Below are 22715 nucleotides of genomic sequence, written 5' to 3'. Positions count from 1 at the left end.
TATCTTCAGACTGTTTATTAGTGTTTGCCTTTTCGTTTCGTGTCTCTTAAAAAGAGCAATGAATCAACTCCCAGAGTTCATCAATCTCCCCAGAGCGCCCTGTTCAACGTAGACAAATTGTTAAGCGTTCTGGCGACTGAATAGATGAGAATAAAAGACCAGCTTGACGACGGTCGGTCAAAGATCAGAGACCTTTGTGTGTGTGTTCCCTGTTGTCCCCGCAGGTGAGATGGACGTTTCTCACGTTGAAAGAAAGGAGACAGGGGAACAAACTGTAAGGTGCTCAGCACTGGAAACCAAAATTGCATCGGAGCGGCCTGTTTTATGTCAACGACAGGCGTCCGTTGGTAAACAGACATGTTGTTGTTTGCATTCCCTTGTGTCTCTGGGTGTTCATCAGGTCTGTGTTGGCTCTTCATTCTTAGAGCATGACCTGTAGATGCTAGGGGCTCCTCAGTCTGGTGACTTTATCCAGGGCTTCTTTAAAGAGCGCTGTGATCGATGAAGCGACTCTCTCGCTCTTACTCTCTCGCTCTCTCGCTCTCTCGCTCTCTCGCTCTCTCGCTCTCTCTCTCCTCCACTAACACATACAAGCCCTTAGGAATGTAAGGCTGGAAGTTGGAGCTGGACTTAGATACTGTAGTGATGAAGACTGGGGATAGCTTCCTCAGCTAATTAGTCACACACACACACGCACGCACACACACACACACCCACACATGTACACACACACACACCCACACACACACACATGTACACACACACACACACACACACACACGTACACACACACACATATACGCACATGTACACGCACACCCACCCACACACACACACACACACATATATATACACACCCACCCACCCACACTAGAGCTTAGATCGGGCCCAGAAAATCAAGCCTGACCCTACCCAAGCCCGTGCACGTTCTGTCCGAGTCCGGCCCCGCCCGACACATTAACTGTACTTATGAGCCCCAGCCCGATTTCAACAGCCCGGCTGTTATATCTGACGTTCTCAAATACAATTCGAAGTTGTTTAAACTACAGAAATATGTTTAGAATTATCTTAATGAATAATGCAACAAGGACGAAGCATGTAGCTGCGCTGTTTGTTTATTCAGAATGGAATGAATCGCAAATAGAGCTGAACGAAGAAACGTGAACAATGATGAACACAGACAATGAACAACAATGAACTAGTCGATGGCCTAGGAGTAGGCCTAGGCTGCTATATCATTTAAACAAGGTTTTAGAATAGGCTAAATAATTATTTTAAACGAAGCAGCGTGCCGCACTTCATGCACTGGACAAAGCCGACACACATGTTGTCACTGCCCACGACTTGTTTGAAATGGTTCCGTACCTCAGACTTTCCTCCAGACTTGCTCAACGTTAATTCTCCAGATTAGATTTTATTCTTTACGTCTCCAAGCTCCATGTTTCCCTTTAGCTGCACAGCACTGCCGGCCCGTTGCGATGAGTGCGAGTGGAGGAGACACGCGTGCTGCAACATGTGTGGCGTCTTTTTTTTTTTACGTTGTGCAACTTTGTACACATTTGTTACTTAGGCCTACTCTGCTAAATATATATAGGCCTATAATATTTATGTTTAGGGCATAGCTTTCTCCTCAGATTAGGCCAATAAAGCAATGATTAAAAAAAAAACAAAAAAAAACACAAACGCTTGATCAAAGGCCCGGCCCGACCCGGCCCGAGGGTAGTGGTGGGAAATATTGGCGCGGGTCAACTTGGGCGCGGCCAGAGAATCTAAACTCTAACCCACACACTAACACACAAAGCACTTTAGGAATAAGAAGCCTTAACAAGCCCCTTGGGTAGTCTTGTGTGAGGTCAGACCCTCTTTGATACTGTGTATTTTGTATAAAGTTTATAAAGTAGTAGTTCTTAGTTCCACCGATGCTCTGAGCGACTGGGCCTCTGAGTTGTAGCCTAATTTCAGTGGAGGAGGTTCAGGGTTTTACAGCATTTGTTTTAAACTCGTATTCCCATATAGGGATATGTTGTTTTTCCTTTGGATTTCACCATCAAATATGTGCTGGAAGAATGACTTGTTGTTTTTTTATAAGGGAGGTGTATCTGCAGGTCTAAAGTCAAACAAAAGTCTACTCGATGACAGCGTTTGTGATTCATTAGCTATTGATAAAAAAATACGGCCAAAAACATTCCATGTATCACAGTTTTATTTGACATTTAATAATTGGAACCTTCCCAGGGGCTAAGGCTGTCCGCCATTGTAGGTTTAACATGTCATTCAAAGCGAAGTAGGCTCTTAGAAAGCCTTGCATATGAACTTGGCAATGCTGGCTAGCGTAGCATGGGGCTAGCTTAGCATCGCTTTTTGATCAGGTTGCATTCCTTTCCCTTTTTTTTTTTCCCTTTCTTTCCCTTTTTCATACATGCAATGTATTCTTAAAGTCAAACAAGATATAAATCTTGTTTGACTTTAAGAATACATTGCATCATGCAGATAAGATTCAAACCTGAAGGCCATTTAGCTTTTGTCCAAAAAAAATCATCGAATTCCATGGAAGAGTTTTAAAAGTCAATGTTGAACAGTGAATTTGTTTTGTGTGGTTTGATCTGAAAGTAGCCGCATTACACAACACACAACACACACAACACGATGATGCATTATGAATGATTTATGATGTGCACTCAGAAGGCATACATAAAATCAATTAATAGTAAATAGCCATCATAAAATAAAATACAGATGGCACTGCTGAAGCAAAATCATTACTAATGTATTCATCTGTTACATAAATATATGCTAATGAACAGAACCATAAATGGCCTTTTGGTTTTCATGTGACATATTTACTTTACCTCTCATAACACTATTAATACTATGAATCATACTTTCTGTTGGGGGTCTGTGACAGCAGGAGCTGTGCCTTATTCTTTGTTTGTATGTGTAAAGATTGCACCAATATTCCAGACGAAAAAGTGAACTAATGTCAATGCTTATGCCAAACAAGTGGTTAACTGAGTGTGTGCACGTGTCATATTGTTTCCTGTTGCTAATAATAAGCTTACAGTGACCCAGTGGTCGTTGCCTATGCAAATGCTTTCTCCTTATATATCCCCTACGCACACACACACACACACACACACACACACACACACACACACACACACACACACACACAGACAAACACACACATTGGCACACACACTGAGCCGTTGATAACTGAGATCAGGCCTACCAGCTGTGAGTTGAAATGACGGAAGATAAGCCGGCTAATACGAGCCGATTTTCTGCTCCGACAACCCCGCTGAACGGGACACGACCCGCCAAGTTAGGAGACAGCTAACGGTGCGCGTCACGCCACTGTGTGTGTGTGTGTGTGTGTGTGTGTGTGTGTGTGTGTGTGTGTGTGTCTGTGTGTGTGTGTGTGTGTGTGTGTGTGTGTGTGTGTGTGTGTGTGTGTGTGTGTGTGTGTGTGTGTGTGTGCACTAGATCTGTATTGCTCGGTTCTACAAAAAGAAGATCAAGCGACATCTGCACCCACACAATCACCCACACACACACAAACACACACTCAGACACACACACATACACACAATCAAGTGCATATTCAATTTGATGCACACCCTCACACACACAAACTAAATACAGACTTTCATGTCCTTACACACACGTGTGCACACACATGAGACACACACACACACACACACACACACACACACACACACACAGCGTGCTCAAGGAGGTGTGCAGTCTCCTTGGCAGAACACGATCTGGCCTGGATGATGTTTGCATTCAACACCTCATGGAAACCATCTTCATAGCTCAGGCTGTGTGTGCGTGTGTGTGTGTGTGTGTGGCGTGCTTATACATCCAGTGATCTCTACGTCTTAGAAAAGGACTGGAGTGTCTCCGCTGCATGGCGGTGTAAGCCCTGGGCGCCTCTTTAACGTCCTGTCAAATAAATGCACGCGATGGATAAGACCTTTCTGGGGTCAGGATTCTAAAAATGTATTTTGTGTCTCCACAGGACCCGTTCGTCTTTGAGCCCAACTGCCAGATGAGAGTTGATGAGTTTGGCTTTTTCATCACCTGGAAGAGTGAGGGCAAGGTAAACAAACAAGCCAAGACAAAAAATAAATAATAAAAGAAGAAATTGAAAAAAGAAGAGACGCCTCCAATCTCTCAGCTTCTCTAGTTGAGCCTTGCCCATACCCATCACTAAACTCACAGCAGAAATACAGATAATTATTAATAATTCAAGGAACATTTCCCAAATAATACTTGATCCGGCATGAAGCGTTTTACAATACAAACTTTGACCTCCCCCAAACCGCCTTGTATATCAGATGAAAGGCAATGCTGTATTTTTACTTACTGTTGCGCAAACTTCTGCCACTGTCACTTTGATTTGTTGAAGTGAGTGGAACACTATTCAAATCCAAAGATATATTTGCATGCGTCTGTTAAATCCACCAGGACATCACATCACACCGTTTTATTTCCGTATATTCCACCGTTAACGTGCCAGGGTAAAGTGCCAGGGTGCTATGTGCGTACGTGATGAGACACGCAGCCAGCTGTTACCGCGAGACGTTCAATTTTGGGTCACGCCGACATACTGTATTTAAAGTGCAATACCTGTCTCCGATGATGAAGTGAGTTTGTGCTGTTCGCTAAACAGAGTCTGCCACATTAGTCACAGTCTACCAACACACCAAGAGGTCCTGGGCTGTTATTTATCCTTTTCTCACCTCCCACTGCCACTCTCTCTCTCTCTCTCTCTCTCTCTCTCTCTCTCTCCCTCTCCCCTAGGAGGGCCAGGTTCTAGAATGCTCCCTCATCAACAGTATCCGCGTCGGATCCGTGCCAAAGGTGAGAGCCAATTCGGGAACTTCTCAATTTCCACCCCCAATTCCCTCCATGACCTCCATTCCCTCTCCCCCACCTCCTCCCCTCCTCCCCTCCTCCTCCCCTCCGATTGTCTCCCTGACCTGCGGTCAAGGCTTTTGGGTGTAATCACAGCAAGTACAGCCAGCTTTGGGGTGATTGACACATGGTGGACCAAGGCTACACTACCAAGGCTACACTAGTAACAGCTGCGCTACACTATTGCCCGTCCGCCAATCCGTGACTCCAAACAACAAATGGATGTTTTCGAGGAGCGGGTAGGGGGTAATGGGTCGAGGGCGTTGTGCGCAAGAGTACCTCTGTTCACAGGGTACACTCCGGAAAATTGAGATTGGAACCCATATCCTTCCCAGCTGGGAGTCGGAACACACGAAACAGCCCACGCTTCCACCCCCACCCCCCCCCCCCCCCCCCCACGTCCCTCTGTCAGGGTTCGTTTCAGTGTTTTCTTTTCACGGTTTATTGTGTGCGCGAGAATGACCGGAGGCGGACCCCCCCCCCGACGCGATGAGTTATCCGACGTGACAGTGTTTACAGGAGCCCGCGGAGACGCCAAGCCCCCGAGGTAGGCTTACCTGGACCCGCCGAACGCCATCGCAAGGGAAACGGCGGGAGATCAGGAGCAAAACCCACCCGAAGCTGCGTCTTCTTCTGTTATGACGGGGGGGGGGGCCGTCGCGTCTCCGGCGCCAGACAGGAAGTTCACACCTTGGGGGTCAGAAACGCCAAGGGCAGGCGGGCTGATCCGTGGCACTGACAAAATGAGTTTCCACATCCTGGGATAAAAGAAACTGGGGGGGGGGGAGGTGGGGGTTGGTGGGGGGGGGGTGGGGGAGGGGGGGAGGTGGTCCGTCTGACTCGCCGGCGACGCCGTTTGTTTTCACTACAGCTGGCGGCGAATTACGGTGGCTCTACATATTTCATGCGCGCGCGCACACACACACACGCACACACATGCACACACACACACCCACCACCACCACTTCCACCACCACCACAGTGCGTCCCCCCCCTAATTAGTTTCTCATTCAGCTGGGCGCTCATTGTCTCCTCGCCGGCGTGTTTTGGGACGGGGGGGGGGGGGGTGACGAACCGGGCGGTTCCGACTAAGGCCGCTGTGTTCCGATACAAGGCCCCTAATTGGAATGTGTCCACACAGGAAGACACCCGGCACAGGCCTGTCAAAATAAAAGCGGGCTTAGAGCGCAAAAGTCGCGCGGCGTCGGAGAGGACTCTGAGGAGTGAGTGTGTGCACACACATGTGTGTGTTTCTGTGTGTGTGTGTGTGTGTGTGTGTATGTATGTCTGTCTGTCTGTGAACATGCCTGTTGGTGTGTGATTGTGTGTGTGTGTGTGTGTGTGTGTGTGTGTGTGTGTGTGTCTGTCTGTGCGTTTGCATCCCTGTGTTTGTGTGTGTCTTTCTGTGTCTGTGTGTGTTTCTGTGTGTGTGTGTGTGTGTTTTGTCTCTGTGTACATGCCTGTTTGTGTGCACACATGCATCTGTGTATGTGTGTGTGTGTGTGTGTGTGTGTGTGTGTGTGTGTGTGTGTGTGTGCGTGCACATCCCTGTGTGTGTGTGTGTGTGTGTGTGTGTGTGTGTGCGCCTGTGCGTTGCCCACGCCTGTGTGAGTGCACAGTACTGGGGAAAGGGCACGTATACAGTAGCGGCTGCCAGGCTGGGCCGTCCCTGGGGGGGGCGCTGGACGGCTGTGTTTGCTGAAAGGCTCCGAGGCAGGGCTGCTGCTCGCGGCAGACGGGGGGGGGGGGGAGGGGATCAGCTGATAACCAGATTCCCTCTCTCGCTCGCCCCTCTGAGCACGGCGTGATTACATCATCCCGGAGAGCCACTGGAGCTAATCCAATGAGAGCGAAGAAGAAGAACGACCATGCAGATGAGCAAGGCTAATGACTTTTGGGTCTGCGACGGCCGACGTTTTCCACTCAGCCGATCAATCAGCCCGCTGTAATAACGCTGAGGCTAACCCTTCGTGGGAGGGGGGGGGGGGGGGGGGGGAGTTGTGTAGCATCTTATCCTAGCTGTCACTGTTGTGTACGGTGAATGGATTAACCTAGCGGTTGTTGTTGCTTTGCACTTGTTTCTATGAACATCCCTACTGCACCGACAGCGATATATTGTTTCTCTGTCTTATGAAAAATGTACTTATTGTAAGTTGCTTTGGACATTGTACTGTGTATAATGACAATGAAATCTTTCTATTCTATTCTATTCCATAAAAGCGGCTGCTAAATGCTCTAAATGTAAAAAGGGCTTCTGGGTTCGACTCCCGCTTGTCCGCTGCCCTAACCTGTAAGAATCCTTGAGCAAGATCACTGGCTGCTACGCAATTGAAAGGGTCTTGATAAGATGTGCTGAGATACAGACAACAGAAGCAGGGCTCCAGATGGAGCCGCCGTAATAACAGGAGCTAATGGCGTGCTTATTCAGGCACGCCGTAATGGTTGTTGGCCTGTTGGTAAAAACAACACAGGGAAACACACCGACGTTAACTGACGGGGCCTCGTAAACGACGCGAGACTTTGTGGAGGTACTGCAGATGGAGCTACCCTCAGGGTAAGAGTGTCCTATCAGTGACTTACCGCCAAAGTCCATGGGAATTAGCCTGGGATGGTTTGTTTTAAATAAGGCTTTTTTTGGCTTCATGTTTGCACAATCCGTCGTCCATCTGCTCTTCAGTTTTAAATCCCTCTATGGGTCTGTGGGATAGTTTTCCCCTTGACCAATGGAGATTTCTGGACTGCAACCTGTGGGTTTTGAGATTGGGACTGTAAATTATGAAATATGTGAACTCGATCTGACCTGACTTTCTCCTCCATTTCCCTCTTACATTTTTCTCTCTCGCTCGCTCTCGCTCTCTCACTCTCTCTCTTCATCCATACCGTTGTATATCTCACCTCTCTATTTATTCATATCTCGTCCCCTCTCTTTCTCTCTGCAACTCCCCCTTCCTCCCTGCCCCCCCTCTCTCTCTCTCGCTTCATCTCTCTCTCTCTCTCTCTCTCTCTCTCTCTCTCTCTCTCTCTCTCTCTCCCCTCTCCCTCTCTCCCTCTCTCCCTCCTCCCCCAGGACCCTAAGATCCTGTCTGCGTTTGAGGCGGTGGGGAAGACGGAGCCGGACCTGGAGGGCTGTGTGATCTGCATCTGCAGCGGCACCGACCTGGTCAACCTCAGCTTCATGTTCCTGGTGGCAGAGACCCCCGAAACGGCCCGGGTAACCACCTACCGCCAGACCACATCCACACCTCCTCTCACACCCGCCTGCCCTTAGAAAGCAGCGAGACACACCAGTGTGTGTGTGTGTGTGTGTGTGTGTGTGTGTGTGTGTGTGTCTGTGTGTCTGTGTGTCTGTGTGTCTGTGCAGCCTCACCGGGCCCCAGGGAATGATTGGACTCTGGGGGCTGGGTGAGGCTGCTTGAACCAGCCATCATCCACACACACTCTCACACACTTCCTCTCCATGTTCTGTCTCTCCCTCCCAAAAAGAGCTGTCCGAGAGGGTGGCTTGGTGGCTCCAGCTGCTAGTGCTCTCACCATGTAGTCAGTGGCCCTGTCCCAATTCTCCCCCTTCCCGAGCCCTAACCCTAGATTTTGCCCCTTCGAGCCCGCTTCGTGTCTCAATACTTAGGGGAGCAAAGGGGAGTGCTGTTTCTGTCTTAAAAGCAAGCCAGCTCGGGAGCTGACTTGCAGCTAAGGGCACTCAAAGCAAGTGGTCTTGTTAAGGGGAGAGAAATGGGACTGGGCCAGAGTATCTGATTGGGACCCGGGTTTGATTCCCCACCAGTGGTCCTATGCTACATCCCCTCGCTTCTGCAACACACTTTCCTGTCTCCATAACGGCACAAAAAGCCCATTACAACATATGAACAAGATTATATTGAAAACAGCATTTCTATAGAGGCTGGGATATATGACAGGCCATCTGACTGCTCCTGACGAGCTGGCTGTCGCCTTGCATGGCTGACACCGCCGTTGGTGTGTGTATGTCTGCATGAATGGGTGAATGTCAGGTTAGAAAAGCTCTATATATATATATATATATATATATATATATATATATGGGGCGCCCCGGTGGTTCACCGGGTAGAGCGCGTACCATTGAGGCCCAGTCCTTACAGCAGCGACCGCGGTTCGATTCCCGCCTGTGGTAACTTTGCTGCATGTCTTCCCCTGGCTCTCCCATGCCTTCCTGTCTTACTCTACAATAAAAGGGATCAAACCTTCAAAAAGGTAAAATAAAATGTAAAGCGCTGTATCAATGCAGTCCACTTACCATTCGACGCGGGGCGAAGCCGGCCGGACCGTTCTGTCGCTACCCTCCTGTATCCCTAACGCAGACACACCGGCCGGCAACAGGTAGCAGGCCAGAAGGCCGTGCGGTCCTCGCCTCTGCTCTCAGCCAGCTGGCTGTTAGCTGAGCGCTACCGCTAACTACCGAGTGAGTCACTGTGGAGGTGATTGTTTGGGGGTCTGCGTCGCCCAGACGCGGTGTGGTGGAGGGTGGGGGGGCGTTAGCTCAAAGAGCTCCACTCATTGGTTCATACGCCAGCCTCCTCCTACACGTTTCCTCCGTTTGCTCATAATTGCTGAATGGAGATATTACCGGAGCGATTCATGCTCTGTGTCACCACTGCTGTTTTTCTCCGTCTTTCTTTCTTTCTTTCTTTCCGTCTCTTTTATTCACGGCGTGTCTGTCTGTGTTTTTTTTTTTTGACCTGACTGACTTTTCTTCTCGCTCCGCCCCCTTTTTGTCCACGTTTTTTTTTTTGTTGCGGTGGTCTTGAAATAGATTTTATTAATTTGTTTTGGGGCCAGAGGACATTTTTCTTCCCTCTGCTCTCATCGAGGATCAGGCTCTCCCCTTAAGAGGGTTTTCCGGATGTCCTGTTCTGACCATGAGCGATGGAGTGGAGGAGGAGGAGGAGGAGGAGGAGGAGGAGGAGGAGGATAGAATTTCCTCTTCGCAGGCTCCATCCCTCCATCCCTCAATATATCCCCTAATCCCCTCTCACCCGTTCGCTCATCTCGCCCATCCGTGTCGGCTCAGACAAAAGATCCCTCCCCCAAATCCTTTCTCTCACCTTCTCTCTCTCCCTCTCACCTTCTCTCACTATGTCTCTCGCTCCGTTTCTCCCCTCTCCCTAAATCTAAGTCTTTCTGTATTCCTTTCTCTCTCTCTGTCTCTCGCTCTCTTTGTCTCTGTCTCTGTCTGTCTCCCTCTCTGTCTCTCTCTCTCTCCCCCTCTGTCTCTCTCTCTCCCCCTCTCTCTCTCCCTCTCTCCCTCTCTTTCTCCCCCTCACTCTCTTTCTCCCCCCCTCTCTCTCTCTCTCTCTCTCTCTCTCTCTCTCTAGCCTTCTCCCCCTCTCTCTCTCCCTGTCTCTCTCTATGGCAGTGGTGACCAACACTGCCCCCTGCTGGCAGACATTCAGCTGAACCGCACTTTGCTCCTTATACCAAAAAATATGTCAGTTTCGTTTCAATTGATTCAACTGACGACTGGACACAGTGGGCCCATTAATGGGGCCTGAGTGCAGCCTGGAAGCCTCACTGGGTTTCACTGTTAAGGAATGGGAAAAGTTCCAAAATGGTTGAGTAATTTGGTACAAAGGATCTACTTGTCGTCATTTAGTTTGCCGCTGCGTGAGTCCGAATGTGTCTAAAGTCGGCGTAAAAGAGCTGAGAGATGTTCCCAATGAAAGTGAAAATCACTTTCATTTAATCATCTAATCATCCTATTTAAAGTATTTTAAAAGTGCAGTATTTGCCCATATGTGTCCTATGTGTTCATTATTATTATTGAACTATAACATAAGCGTGAAAATGAATTCAATTGATGCCAGTCTCTCGGGGTATCTGGATTATTCCTGGTTCTGTCCTGCATCGGTGTAGCGCGGTGTTCACACGGTTAACACGGTTGGGGGTTTGAATCCCACTGATAAGCCATGATAAGAATGTATGCACTCATGGTCCCAACTGGCAAACGTCATCAAGTAAATATTGAATTAAAGCTGGCAGGAGTGCAAAGTAAGACAACAAAAAATTTACAATGATTGCTTAGTCAAGCCTAAAATAAATAGCACAGCCTTAACGGCCTTAGATGCTCTGTATCTCTCGCTCGGTTTCTCTCTCTCTCTCTCGCTCTCGCTCTCTCTCGCTCTCACTCTCTCTCTCTTTCTCACTATCGCTCTCTCTCTCTGCCTCTGTCTCTTTCTCTGTCTCTCTCTCTCTCTCTTGCGCTCTCGCTTTCTCTCTCACTCTCTCTCTTGCTCTCTCTCTTTCTCTCTTGCTCTCTCTCTCTTTCTATCTCGCTCTCTCGCTCGCTCTCGCTCTCTCTCTCGCTCTCTCTCGCTCACTCTCGCTTTCTCGACACAAACACACCATGACACCCCCTCTTCCTCACAGCATGCAGGTGGCCCTGACTAGCAGACCTGAGGAGATGACACAGTTATTTACATCAGAGCCCCACACACACCCCCTCCCCCCCCCCCCCCACACACACACACACACACACTGCCTCACACATACACAGACACACAAACACCATCACCTATCCCCGCACGCACGCACACACACAAACAGACAATCATGTACCCATAGACGCACACACACACACAGCCTCACACACACATATAACCTCACCTACCCACGCACGCACACACAACACACACACACACACACCGCATCACAGACCACACACACACACACACACACACACACCGCATCACAGACCACACACACACACACACACACACACACACCCAAACAGACAATCATGCACACACACACACACACACACACCGCATCACACGCACACCACACACACATACAGCATCTCACACACACACCCCCTCCCCCCTGTGGCGGCTCCTTGTGCTTCACAAAAGTCCGTTATCATCGACTCGCTAGCAGCCGAGAGACAGCCGTCAACAACGCTGCGTTAGCCCGCAGTCGTCGTCGTTGTTGTTGTTGTTGTTGTTGTCGTCGTCTTGTATCAACACCAACCTGTTTAAAGTGAAAGTGTCTGTCAACATTGCATTTTATTTTTGGTGGACGTTTACCCAACCCGAACACGTCGAAATATGCAAATAGTAGGTTGTGTGTAAATGTTGTGTCTGTGCTGTGTTGACTGAGTCAGTGCGGCCCTAATCCGTGACAGGGTGAGGGGGGGGTCCTGCTGGGCGCCTCGTGCTCTAAAAGAGGCACCGTGTGAATTTGCGCTTCAGCGTGGCGTTTTGGATGAATCGCTTTTTCCAAAATAAAAGACAGCCGGTTTAAATAAGCCCTGATTATCCCTTCCCTTTTTAGTCTGTTTATTTAGGCAGTGTGATTACGCTTGCGTCAATGCACTGTGTGTGTGTGTGTGTCTGTGTGTGTGTGTGTGTGTGTGTGTGTTTACACGCGTTCTCCTATTTGTTTGTGTCTGTTGTCCCTCCCCAAGTGTGTGTGCTGGTGTGTTGTGTGCTGGGGGGAGTGCCTGCAGTATAGACTTTGCACATGTGTAGGTTTCTTTTCGGACATGTGTTTAATTGCAAAGCTTTAGGCAATTCATTCGCTGGATTCCCTCCCTCTTAGCCTATTTTGGCAACACAAGTGGTTCAAGTGTGTGTGTGTGTGTGTGTGTGTGTGTGTGTGTGTGTGTGTGTGTGAGCGTGGGTGATGGATGGGCGACGTGCCCTAAGTCCTTGTGTGTTCTTGTTTTCCAGAAATGGACGGAAGGGCTGCGGTCGGTTATTCACAACTTCAAGGCCAACAACGTTTGTCCGATGACCTGCCTGAAGAAACAGTAAGCAGCCTCTCTCTCTCCGTCCACCGCCTCTCTCTCCGTCCAGCCTCGATCAAAAAAAAAAGCTCCACTCTACAGCCTCTCTCATCCAGCCTCAATGCAACACTACACTCTACATCGTCTGTCTCTCAATTCAGCCTCAATGCAATGCTTCACTCTGCCATATGGCATTACTCCTTATAATACCACTGCATTATACATTCAGTCTTAAAAAGTGAACAAACACTTTTTTTCTCTCTCTCTCCCTCTATTTGTGTACCACTTGATCTGTAACTCTGTGTGTGTGTGTGTGTGTGTGTGTGTGTGTCCTCCTCCAGTTGGATGAGGATGTGCTTTCTGACCAACGTGAATGCAAAGATCCCAGTGAGAGGGTAAGAGCGTACAGAACAAACTCCTTCCTTTTCGTTCTTGTGGTTCTTGTTATACCATTGACTCCATTTGGTTCCAGCTTGTATTATTCTTACTTCTACTTTTCTTATTCTGTTTATCTGTTTATTTATCTCCTGTGTTCGTCCTTGACTCCTCTCACCCCTATTCATCTTTCTATCTCTCTGTCTGTCCTTCCCTGTCACTCTCTCTCTCTCTCTCTCTTTCTCTCTCTACCCCTCTCTCCCACTCCCTCTATCTATATCCTTCTCTTGCTTCATGTCACTCTCTGTACCTCTCCCCCCCCACCCCCCCCCCTCTCTCTCTCTCTCCCGCAGCATCACTCGGACCTTTGCGTCGGGGAAGACAGAGAAGGGAATCTTCCAGGCCCTGAAGGAGCTCGGCCTGCCCAGCGGAAAGGTCAGACGCTAGCTAGCTAGCCAGACATGCTAGTGCTAACTAACTGCTACGTATTATGGCTAACAGTGACCGAGCCTCCGTCGGTCCGTCCCCGAGAAATGAAATAAACAAAAGGACTCCGGGGCGCTGTTGTTGTGATGTTGTTCCCGATGCTATCTGGGTAGCCGTGCTGTTGGTCTAGCCGTGTTTATCTCTTAGAAGGAGCCCGGGGAGCACAACAGCACCGGGTGTACAGATACGACAAGGCTTTTTCAAAATAAACGCCACGAGATTAATGCCCCCGGTCAGGGCCAGACGGGGTGGAACTGCGCTATTGTTGTGGTAGCTCCTGTCACCGCGATGAGGAAAGAGAAGGGAAAATGATTCGGAAAATTGATAATGAAAAAAGATAAATAAACAATGACAACGTAATGCTTAAATAATGACAGCGATAATAATAACAAGGACAAAGATATCCGTAATAAATAAAAAAGAATCCAGATCGTTAACGTTGTTTATAGTGCATATTTGGCACATATTTGACACAGACAGTCTGGGTGGTGGTGTAACGCGTCTGGCTGTTGTGCGTGGTGGTGCATTTTAGTCGTAGAAGTTTCACACTGCTGCGGTGTGGTGGCCTTCCTCCGCAGAATGACGAGATCGAGCCGAATGTGTTCACCTTCGACATCTTCTACGCACTCACCCAGAAGATCTGCCCGCGCACGGACATCGAGGAACTCTTCACCAAGATGTGAGTGCTGGCTGCGTTTCACTTTAGGGACTCTCCACCGCCAACACATTGTTCCTGCGTCGTCGAATATAAATATGACGCTCCATTTATATCTGTCTGATTTGAGTGTCCTGTTAACTCTCGCATATCGTGCGGCAGATGAAAATGATACATAAGATATATTATTATTATGATATGATACAAAAATATATATATGACGCATGAGATTAACACGATAATATTTGTGCCTGCTGTAATCACCTGACCTCTGGAGACTCCTCCTCTCATTGTCTGTTCATATTCTGTCCGACCCAATGACCACCTCTTGCTGACGATACCCAGAGATGTTTTTAACATGTTACTACGGCTCAATGTGGGTGACTCTACCCCCCTCCCCCCTCCCTCCCCCTCTCCCCCATTCTCCCCGAAAGAGCTATTAATTAATTAATCCAATTTTCTATTTGTGTGTTAATTAATGATTAACTGTGACTGAATGCCCTGTCTTTATAATTATTTTTTTTCACTGACCAAGTCTCCATTCCTTCAAAGGATTAACATTTGTTTTTCTAATTAATTCCTTTTTGCAGCAATGGGAACAAAAGTGATTTTTTAACCGTAGACCAGTTAGTCAGCTTTCTGAATGAAGTAAGCTCTTTATCATTCATTAACTTCTCTGTGTGGCCGCTAAGCTTGCTCCAGCTCCTGCTCTCGCTCTGTACATGCTACTCCCCCCCCCGCCGCCCCACTCCATACCCCCACCCCCCTCCCCCTGTAGAAGTTGCCCCTCAGCCTGAACCCAGAATCAGCCCCCCGCCCCCCGTCCAGAGCACCTGTTGGGTGTTGGGGGGGTACTGTACCCCTGGAAGGGTTGCAGGTTTTCTGAACTGAAACAAACCCACTTCTGACTTCAGCATTGGAGGGCAACTTCATCAAAGCACCCAAACCCCCGCTGTGACTGCATGACCCCCCCACCCCTCCCTACCTACACCTCGGGCCCCCACCCCGCGCCGCTTATAACCCAGAGTCTGATTGGCGTTTCCATGGCAATGGGAGAATTTCCGTCCTGTCGTTTCCTCTTCGCCTCACACTGGTACCTGGCCGTCTGTGTGTGTGTGTGTGTGTGTGTGTGTGTGTGTGTGTGTGTGTGTGTGTGTGTGTGTGTGTGTGTGTGTGTGTGTGTTTGTGTGTGTGTGTGTGTGCGCGTGTATATGTGTGTGTGTGTGCGCAGTGTGTGCGCGTGCGTGCGTGCGTGTGTTTGTGTGTGCGTGTAAATGTATGTGTGTGTGTGTACATGTGTGGGCTGTGGTTCTGCTCTCTCTGCTGCTGGAAACCCACCCTGCCTGCTGCTGCTGCTATTGGCCTGCTAGCTCTCCTCTGCCCCGCCCTCCCCTCTGCTCCGCTGTGTGTGTCACGGTCAAATAGCTCCCCTCCCTCCCAGAAACAGCCACCACGCTCTGCATAGATGTGTGTTCCCCGTGGCTCTCAGGAACGGCCAGTAGTTCTCCATTGTTTGTTTTGTTTTGTGTGTTTTAATGTTGTGTTAGCATAGAAACCTTTTGGTGGCTTGTTTGCAACTGTATGACGCCAATTTTAAGACCGTAGTATACCATTTACATGATACGGTGTAAAAGCATATTGGTATTTTAATCACTGATGCCATCTAAATACTTTGTCATTTGCATCACAGTGCCCAGATGTTTCTTAGATGTTTCTTAGATGTTTCTTAGATGTTTCTTAGATGTTTCTTAGATGTCTCAAGAAGACCAGTAGTAGTTCCCTCCTTGTCTTCCTCTCCCATTAACATTAGTCGGCCTCCCTGTTGTCTGTCTATGGTGTGTGTTAATTGTGTGGTGCGGTTCTTTGGCAGTAGGTACTAGCTTGTGTTGGTTTTATTCATTTGCTATGCAGACAATACAGTCTTTGTGAATAACACATGTTTTATTGTGTTTGTTTCCGTGTGTGTGCGTGTCTGCATGTGCGTGTGTGTGTGTGTGTGTACTTACTTGTGGGCGTGTGTGTCTGTCTTTCCATTTGTCCATTTGTTTGTGTGTGTTTGTCTGTCTTTGTCCGTTCGTCCATTTGTTTGTGTGTGTGGTGTGTGTGTGTGTGTGTGTGTGTGTGTGTGTGTGTGTGTGTGTGTGTGTGTGTGTTTGCTGTGTGTGTTTGCTGTGTGTGTGTGTGTGTGTGTACGTGCACCAACATTCACACTCGCAGAACCAGCGCGACCCCAGGCTAAACGAGATCCTGTTTCCGTTCTACGACCCCAAGAGAGCCACGCAGATCATTGAGAAGTATGAGAGGGACGAGGAACTGAAGAAGAAAGGTGAGGGGATGATGCGCGCCCCTGCCTCAAGCCCTGTGTAGAGCTGTACTGCCCTCTGGTGGTGACTCTGGGTGTTGCATTGCGTTATATTTCAGCCATCGCGTTTAGACCGCAGATCAACTCTTTGGCTATTTGGGAACAGATGCTTGCAAACACTGTGTTGTTGTTGTGTAGGTGAATTAATGAATAAAGCAAAACACTTACTTTGAGGTCGGACACCACATAGCAAATGCTGACTTTGATTTAGTGCCTTGGCCTAGGAGACATCTTGGAACCATCAGTCTGAATTTTTTATACATATCTGTGATCAACTATTTTCTAATAACAGAATCCTTCATTAACCATCGTTTCTGCCGAGGCTGTGAGTGCATTGTCTCTAGTTTCTTTTCCCTTTTAGAGGCGCTTTGGGTCACGGCTGGGGACACCCATCGTGACCTTTAACCTTTCACCCTGTCCCTCTCCCGAAACCCGCAGTCCGCATCTCGTCGGACGGCTTCTGCCGCTACCTGATGTCGGACGAGAACGCGCCGGTGTTCCTGGACCGGCTGGAGCTGTACCAGGACATGGACCAGTCCCTGGCTCACTACTTCATCAGCTCCTCCCACAACACCTACCTGACCGGCCGGCAGTTCGGCGGCAAGTCCTCGGTGGAGATGTACCGCCAGGTGCTCCTGTCCGGCTGCAGGTACCGTGGGCCCCCCCCCGTGGGGGTCCGTCCTCGCGGTCGTCCATCGCTTTCGCTGTTTGGAGTGGACGTTTGTTTTTGATGTTTGGCCGCAGAGAGGTTTTTGTACTCAGGGGTTGGTTGCATTTGTTTGTTGTTGATTCGTAGTTGTAGGATTTTGTGCACTGCAGCAGAGGCTTTGTCTCATGTATGCACTTAGTTGTATGTTGAACGTCCTGGCACTTAGTAGAAGAATAGTACTTAGCTACAGAGATGTACCGAGGCACAGAGGGATGGCCAATATACAGTATATATATATTTGTACCCAATATATAATTAATATCATATATTTATCTGTTTATGTTATATATAAATGAACATGGGCCTGTGCGTTTGATGGACAGCATTAGGACACGTACAGTGTGTGTGTGTGTGTGTGTGTGTGTGTGTGTGTGTGTGTCTGTGTGTGTGTGTGTGTGTGTCTATAGAGGGAAGGTTGATCGTGTTTCCTCGTTTCAGATGTGTGGAGCTGGACTGCTGGGACGGTAAAGGAGAGGACCAGGAGCCAATCATCACTCACGGCAAGGCCATGTGCACGGACATCCTGTTCAAGGTAAACCCCCACACACACAGACACACACATGTTCCACACGCGAGCACACACACACACGTTCCACACGCGTGCACACACACACACACACTCACTCACACTCACTCACTCACTCACTCACTCACACTAACACCCACACTCACCCACACATTCACACTCACACTCACACTCACACTCATACTCATACTCATACACACACACTCACACCCACACTCACCCACACTCACACACACACTCACACTCATACTCATACTCACACACACACACAAATTAACACAAACACACACATACATACACACACACACACACTCACACACACTTTATTTATGGCTGTTTAAACGGCCTTGCTCCTTCAAACCACTAGATCACTTTGAATGATCTGTGTGTCCACCCCCTGGTGTTCACTCTGTGGTATGACGCCTGCACGGTTCTCATTTGTATTCTCACTCATCCCTCCTCTTCTGCTGCCAGGATGTGATCCAAGCCATTAGGGACACGGCGTTTGTCACCTCAGAATACCCCGTCATCCTGTCCTTTGAAAACCACTGCAGGTGAGGCCGTCTGAGGACACTCTCTGGCTGACATTTCCACTCTGTTGAAGATATACACACAATGACCAATCGTTATTACTATACAATACAATTTTTGTTTTGAACAATGGAAATGATCTGAGGTCATTAATGTATTGTGCAATGGAAATGAATGCATTTACATGGTTAGTATCTTTTTATTATATGATTACTGCAATTTTACTACTATTACTATTAATTGTAGTTGTGTGTTTGTCTGTGTGTGTGTGTGTGTGTGTGTGTGTGTGTAGTAAACCACAACAGTATAAGATGGCCAAGTATTGTGAGGAGACTTTCGGGGAGCTACTCCTCCGGCTGCCACTAGAGGGCTTCCCGGTCAGTACTTCACTTCCTGGTCCGCCTTTTCAGAGCTCTTCACGATTGGCTGTATTTTCAAAGGTTGGTAATGATTTGCATATGGTCTCGCTCCTGCAGATTGAAGCGGGACGCCCTTTACCTTCCCCTAACGACCTGAAACGCAAAATCCTCATCAAAAACAAACGCTTGAAACCGGAAGTGGAGCAGAGTGCGTACACACACAAACACTGATTCTAATATCAAATAGATATCAAAAGAAAGACTACAAGATAGAGACGGAGACTAATAATAATAAGGGTGTGTGTGTGTGTGTGTGTGTGTGCGTGTGCGTGTGCGCGTGCGTGCATGCGTGTGTGTGTGTGTGTGTGTGTGTGTGTGTGTGTGCATTTGTGCGTTCACTATACAGAACAGCTGGAGTCCTTTAAGAAGCACATGGATGCAGGAGAGACCAACATCCCGGCCATCATACTGGGGGAGGAGAACGAGGAAGACGTGGAGAACGGTCCGTTTAGCCGTCTGTGTCTTTGTCATTACCTCATTTCAAACTGAATAGGAGCAGATTCACAAACAAATGACCAGAGGTTTTCAAAAGTGTTAACCTTCTGTGAACTATTTGATAGACAGTAAATGCAAAACACTTTTTTTTATGAATTTAATATAGTTAACATCAGTGTTTGTGTGCTTCTGTGTGTATGTGTGTATTTGTGTGTGTGGTTGTGTATGTGTGTATTTGTGTGTGCGTGTGTGTGTGTGTGGTTGTTTGTTTGTGTGTGTGTGTGTGTGTGTGTGTGTGTGTGTGTGTGTGTGTGCGTCTGCAGGAGAGAAAGAGCCCGAAGACAAGGATGTGAACTCAGAGGCCCCCAGCAGCCTATCAGAGGAGCCCAGTGAGAAGGAGAGCAACAGCGTCTCCCAGAACCACACGTTTGGCTCCCAGAAGACCGAGGAGCACATCAACAGCATAAAGAAGGTACGGTACGGAGGCCCTCAAGGGACCGCCGCTGTCACCGTAAACAGTCAGCCACATGTAGAGTGATGGTAAAAAAAACAAAAACCGGTGGATTGAAATGACAGCGGCCAATGGTTACACTGTGTGATCGACTGAAGGGGGTTGAATGTAACAATCAACACAGGAGTTTGTGTTAAAGCAGTGGAAGTTTGAGGTTAGTTATTCCTTGGGAAGTTAGTTATTTTCCCGTTGTTGTTGTTGTAGACGATAATGTAGAGAATAGCACAGATAGGAAATGACAGGAAGGGGAAGGTGAAATGGGGAGGGAATGTTACCAATTGTTACCAAATGTTATCAATTGATATTGTTTTATGGAGACCACTTGACATAGGTTGTAAACTGTGTGTTTGTGGGTTTGTGTGTGTGTGTGTGTGTGTGTGTGTGTGTGTGTGTGTGTGTGTGTGCGTGTGTGTGTGTGCGTGTGTGTGTGTGTGTGTGTGTGTGTCCAGGTGGCCGAGGATGAGGTGACGGAGATCTCTGAAGCGACAGATGCTACCGATCTCTCGGAAGCATCCGACCTGGAGAACAAAAAGGCAAGCAAGCACACACACACACACACACACACACACACACACACACGCACACGCACACAAATGAGCCACATTCAAGAAGCCCTCGCAACATCAAACACACAAGTAATATCATTGATTCCTATAGAGTGTATAAGGATAGACTGACAGTAAGCATGGCTGTATGTTTCAATGCATAGCAGAGCAACATGATGTTTTGCATGCAGGAAATTCTTTCCTTTATGTTAACTCGGTACTGCATCATTTGTTCACGCTGGCCTTCAGTCTTGGTTGGACAGTCGAGATCTACTCTGTTTCTATTGCACTGTGCGCTGTCCTATCTAATTCTATGCCCTGTGCTACGGTTCTCCATTTAATTCCACTGTACTCTTTTTTTTTTCCTTTCACTCCACACTTCATTTCTTTCTCTCTGTTACTTCATGTCATATATATTTCTCTCTTTCCTGCCAATCTATTATATTCATTTCATTTCTATTCTCCTCCACCCTTCTCCCCCCGTGCGTCATCCCCTTTCTCTCTGTTTCCCCCCCCCCCCTCCTCCTCCTCCTCCCCCCCTCCTCCTCCTCCTCCCCTCCTCCTCCCCCTCCCCCTCCTCCTCCTCCACCGCCTCCACTCTGTGCGTTGTTCCATTATACTCTGTCCCCCTCTATGTCTACTCTCCATGTGGTGATCAGGGTGGAGAAGCAGCAGAGGACTCTGAGGAGGCTCTGATAGCACAGTACACATATGTAGGAGCCACCACTAACATCCACCCTTACCTCTCCGCCATGGTCAACTACGCACAGCCCGTCAAGTTCCAGAGCTTCGACTCGGCCGAGGGTACGCCTTTTAGGGTTCCGAACGAAATGGCCACTTTACGTTTTTTGTTTTTTTTGGTTATGTTTTTTTTCTTTGTGGAATAACATTAATTGTGTAATTCAAGGAATTTGTTGTGGTTGGGTTTAGCCTGTTCCAAAATCGCAACTTTGCGATACTTTTTGCAGTTTTTTTCTTCTTAAAAACATGTTTTGGTTACGTTAGATACGTAGCAGGTGGTGTTACGGTCTTTACTGATTTATTTCCGCAATTTTGAAAAATGGAAGAAGTGGTACTTTCAGCTGCCCTTGTGTTGTCGCTCATGTCTTATGTGTTACGGTCCATTCAGTCTGGATTGGGATTCATGGTCCTTTTTGTGTCTCGGGGGTTCAGAGAGGAACATCCACCACAACATGTCCTCCTTCAACGAGTCGGTGGGCCTGGGCTACCTGAAGACCAACGCCATCGAGTTCGTCAAGTATCCTTCAAAATGGCCGCTTTGCAGATTTTCACTTTCACTTTCCACCGAAGCAGCTGACACCAATATTACTTGAGTTCGTGTATTCAGCACACTGTAAAGCCCGGCAGTGTCACCGTTGTGACTCTAAACTCGTCGACGGGGAGCGTTTTAGGTCACCTAGTTTGGACTGGAGTGACACAAGTCGAGTTAATCCGCCATTTTGTTTCTACTCTCCTTCAGTGGAAAGAGAACTCCAGGGCTCTAGAGGCTAATGTGCCTTTGGACTCGATGGCCTTTTATTTCACACACACACACACACACACACACACACATATATACAAACACACACACTTTTGTGAACTCTCCAATGGGACCGCTGGACCCAAGCTGTTCCACACTAAAAATAGTCCTGCGGCATATTTGATGCACATACACACATCCTCACATCTCTACCCACACACACATGTGCACGCACACGCACACACACACACACACAAACACATAATCATACGCACATTAAAATACATGTGAGTGCACACACATGCACATTCACACACACATACACACACACACACACAGAAACACATACAAGGACATGGACAAACACGAAAACATGCAGACCTACAAAGACATTACTTGAAAATAGACACCACACACACACACACACACACACACACACACATACATCCAAGCGCATATTCAAACAAACAAACACACTGGTAAACAACATAGTTGAACTAAACATTCCATGAAGGTTTCCCAACACACACAGACACACACACACACAGGCCCACACACACACACACACACACACACACATACATCCAAGAGCATATTTGAACAAACAAACTGAACTTTACAAACCCATATTGAAACACACTACACACACACACACTGGTAAACACATTCACACCAAAAAACAAAAAAAACATACACACACACGCCCACACACACACGCCCACACACCCATAGGGTCTTCCCCGTCTACATGCATGTGTGTGTGTGTGTGTGTGTGTGTTTTCCTGAGCGCGGCCCCAGCTACAACAAGCGTCAGATGAGCCGTATCTACCCTAAGGGCGGCCGCGTGGACTCCAGTAATTACATGCCTCAGATCTTCTGGAACGCCGGCTGTCAGATGGTCTCCCTCAACTTCCAGACCCCAGGTACCACGGCCCGCCACCTCTGACCCCCCCCACACACACACACACACACACACACACACACACACACACACACACACACACA

General features: G+C 48.1%; 1 protein-coding gene across 1 annotated transcript in view; it reads left to right on the top strand.

The window, feature by feature from the left end:
* Positions 1–22715, top strand: part of plcb4b (phospholipase C, beta 4b) — a 73359-nt gene that overhangs the window by 36323 nt on the left and 14321 nt on the right. The window contains exons 5-24 of the mRNA XM_084484245.1: positions 4022–4102; positions 4807–4866; positions 7988–8131; positions 12621–12700; positions 13018–13071; positions 13405–13486; positions 14116–14216; positions 14783–14840; positions 16410–16518; positions 16993–17203; positions 17702–17795; positions 18264–18343; positions 18613–18697; positions 18797–18887; positions 19086–19181; positions 19498–19646; positions 20135–20218; positions 20890–21034; positions 21404–21488; positions 22509–22633. Coding sequence (XP_084340371.1) covers positions 4022–4102; positions 4807–4866; positions 7988–8131; positions 12621–12700; positions 13018–13071; positions 13405–13486; positions 14116–14216; positions 14783–14840; positions 16410–16518; positions 16993–17203; positions 17702–17795; positions 18264–18343; positions 18613–18697; positions 18797–18887; positions 19086–19181; positions 19498–19646; positions 20135–20218; positions 20890–21034; positions 21404–21488; positions 22509–22633 — 2014 coding nt within the window. The remainder of the gene's footprint in view (positions 1–4021; positions 4103–4806; positions 4867–7987; positions 8132–12620; positions 12701–13017; positions 13072–13404; positions 13487–14115; positions 14217–14782; positions 14841–16409; positions 16519–16992; positions 17204–17701; positions 17796–18263; positions 18344–18612; positions 18698–18796; positions 18888–19085; positions 19182–19497; positions 19647–20134; positions 20219–20889; positions 21035–21403; positions 21489–22508; positions 22634–22715) is intronic.

The sequence above is a fragment of the Micromesistius poutassou genome (genome assembly GCF_964030765.1).
Source record: "Micromesistius poutassou genome assembly, chromosome: 19".
NCBI classification, from domain to species: Eukaryota; Metazoa; Chordata; class Actinopteri; order Gadiformes; family Gadidae; genus Micromesistius; species Micromesistius poutassou.
This window is presented reverse-complemented; position numbering and strand designations above follow the sequence as displayed.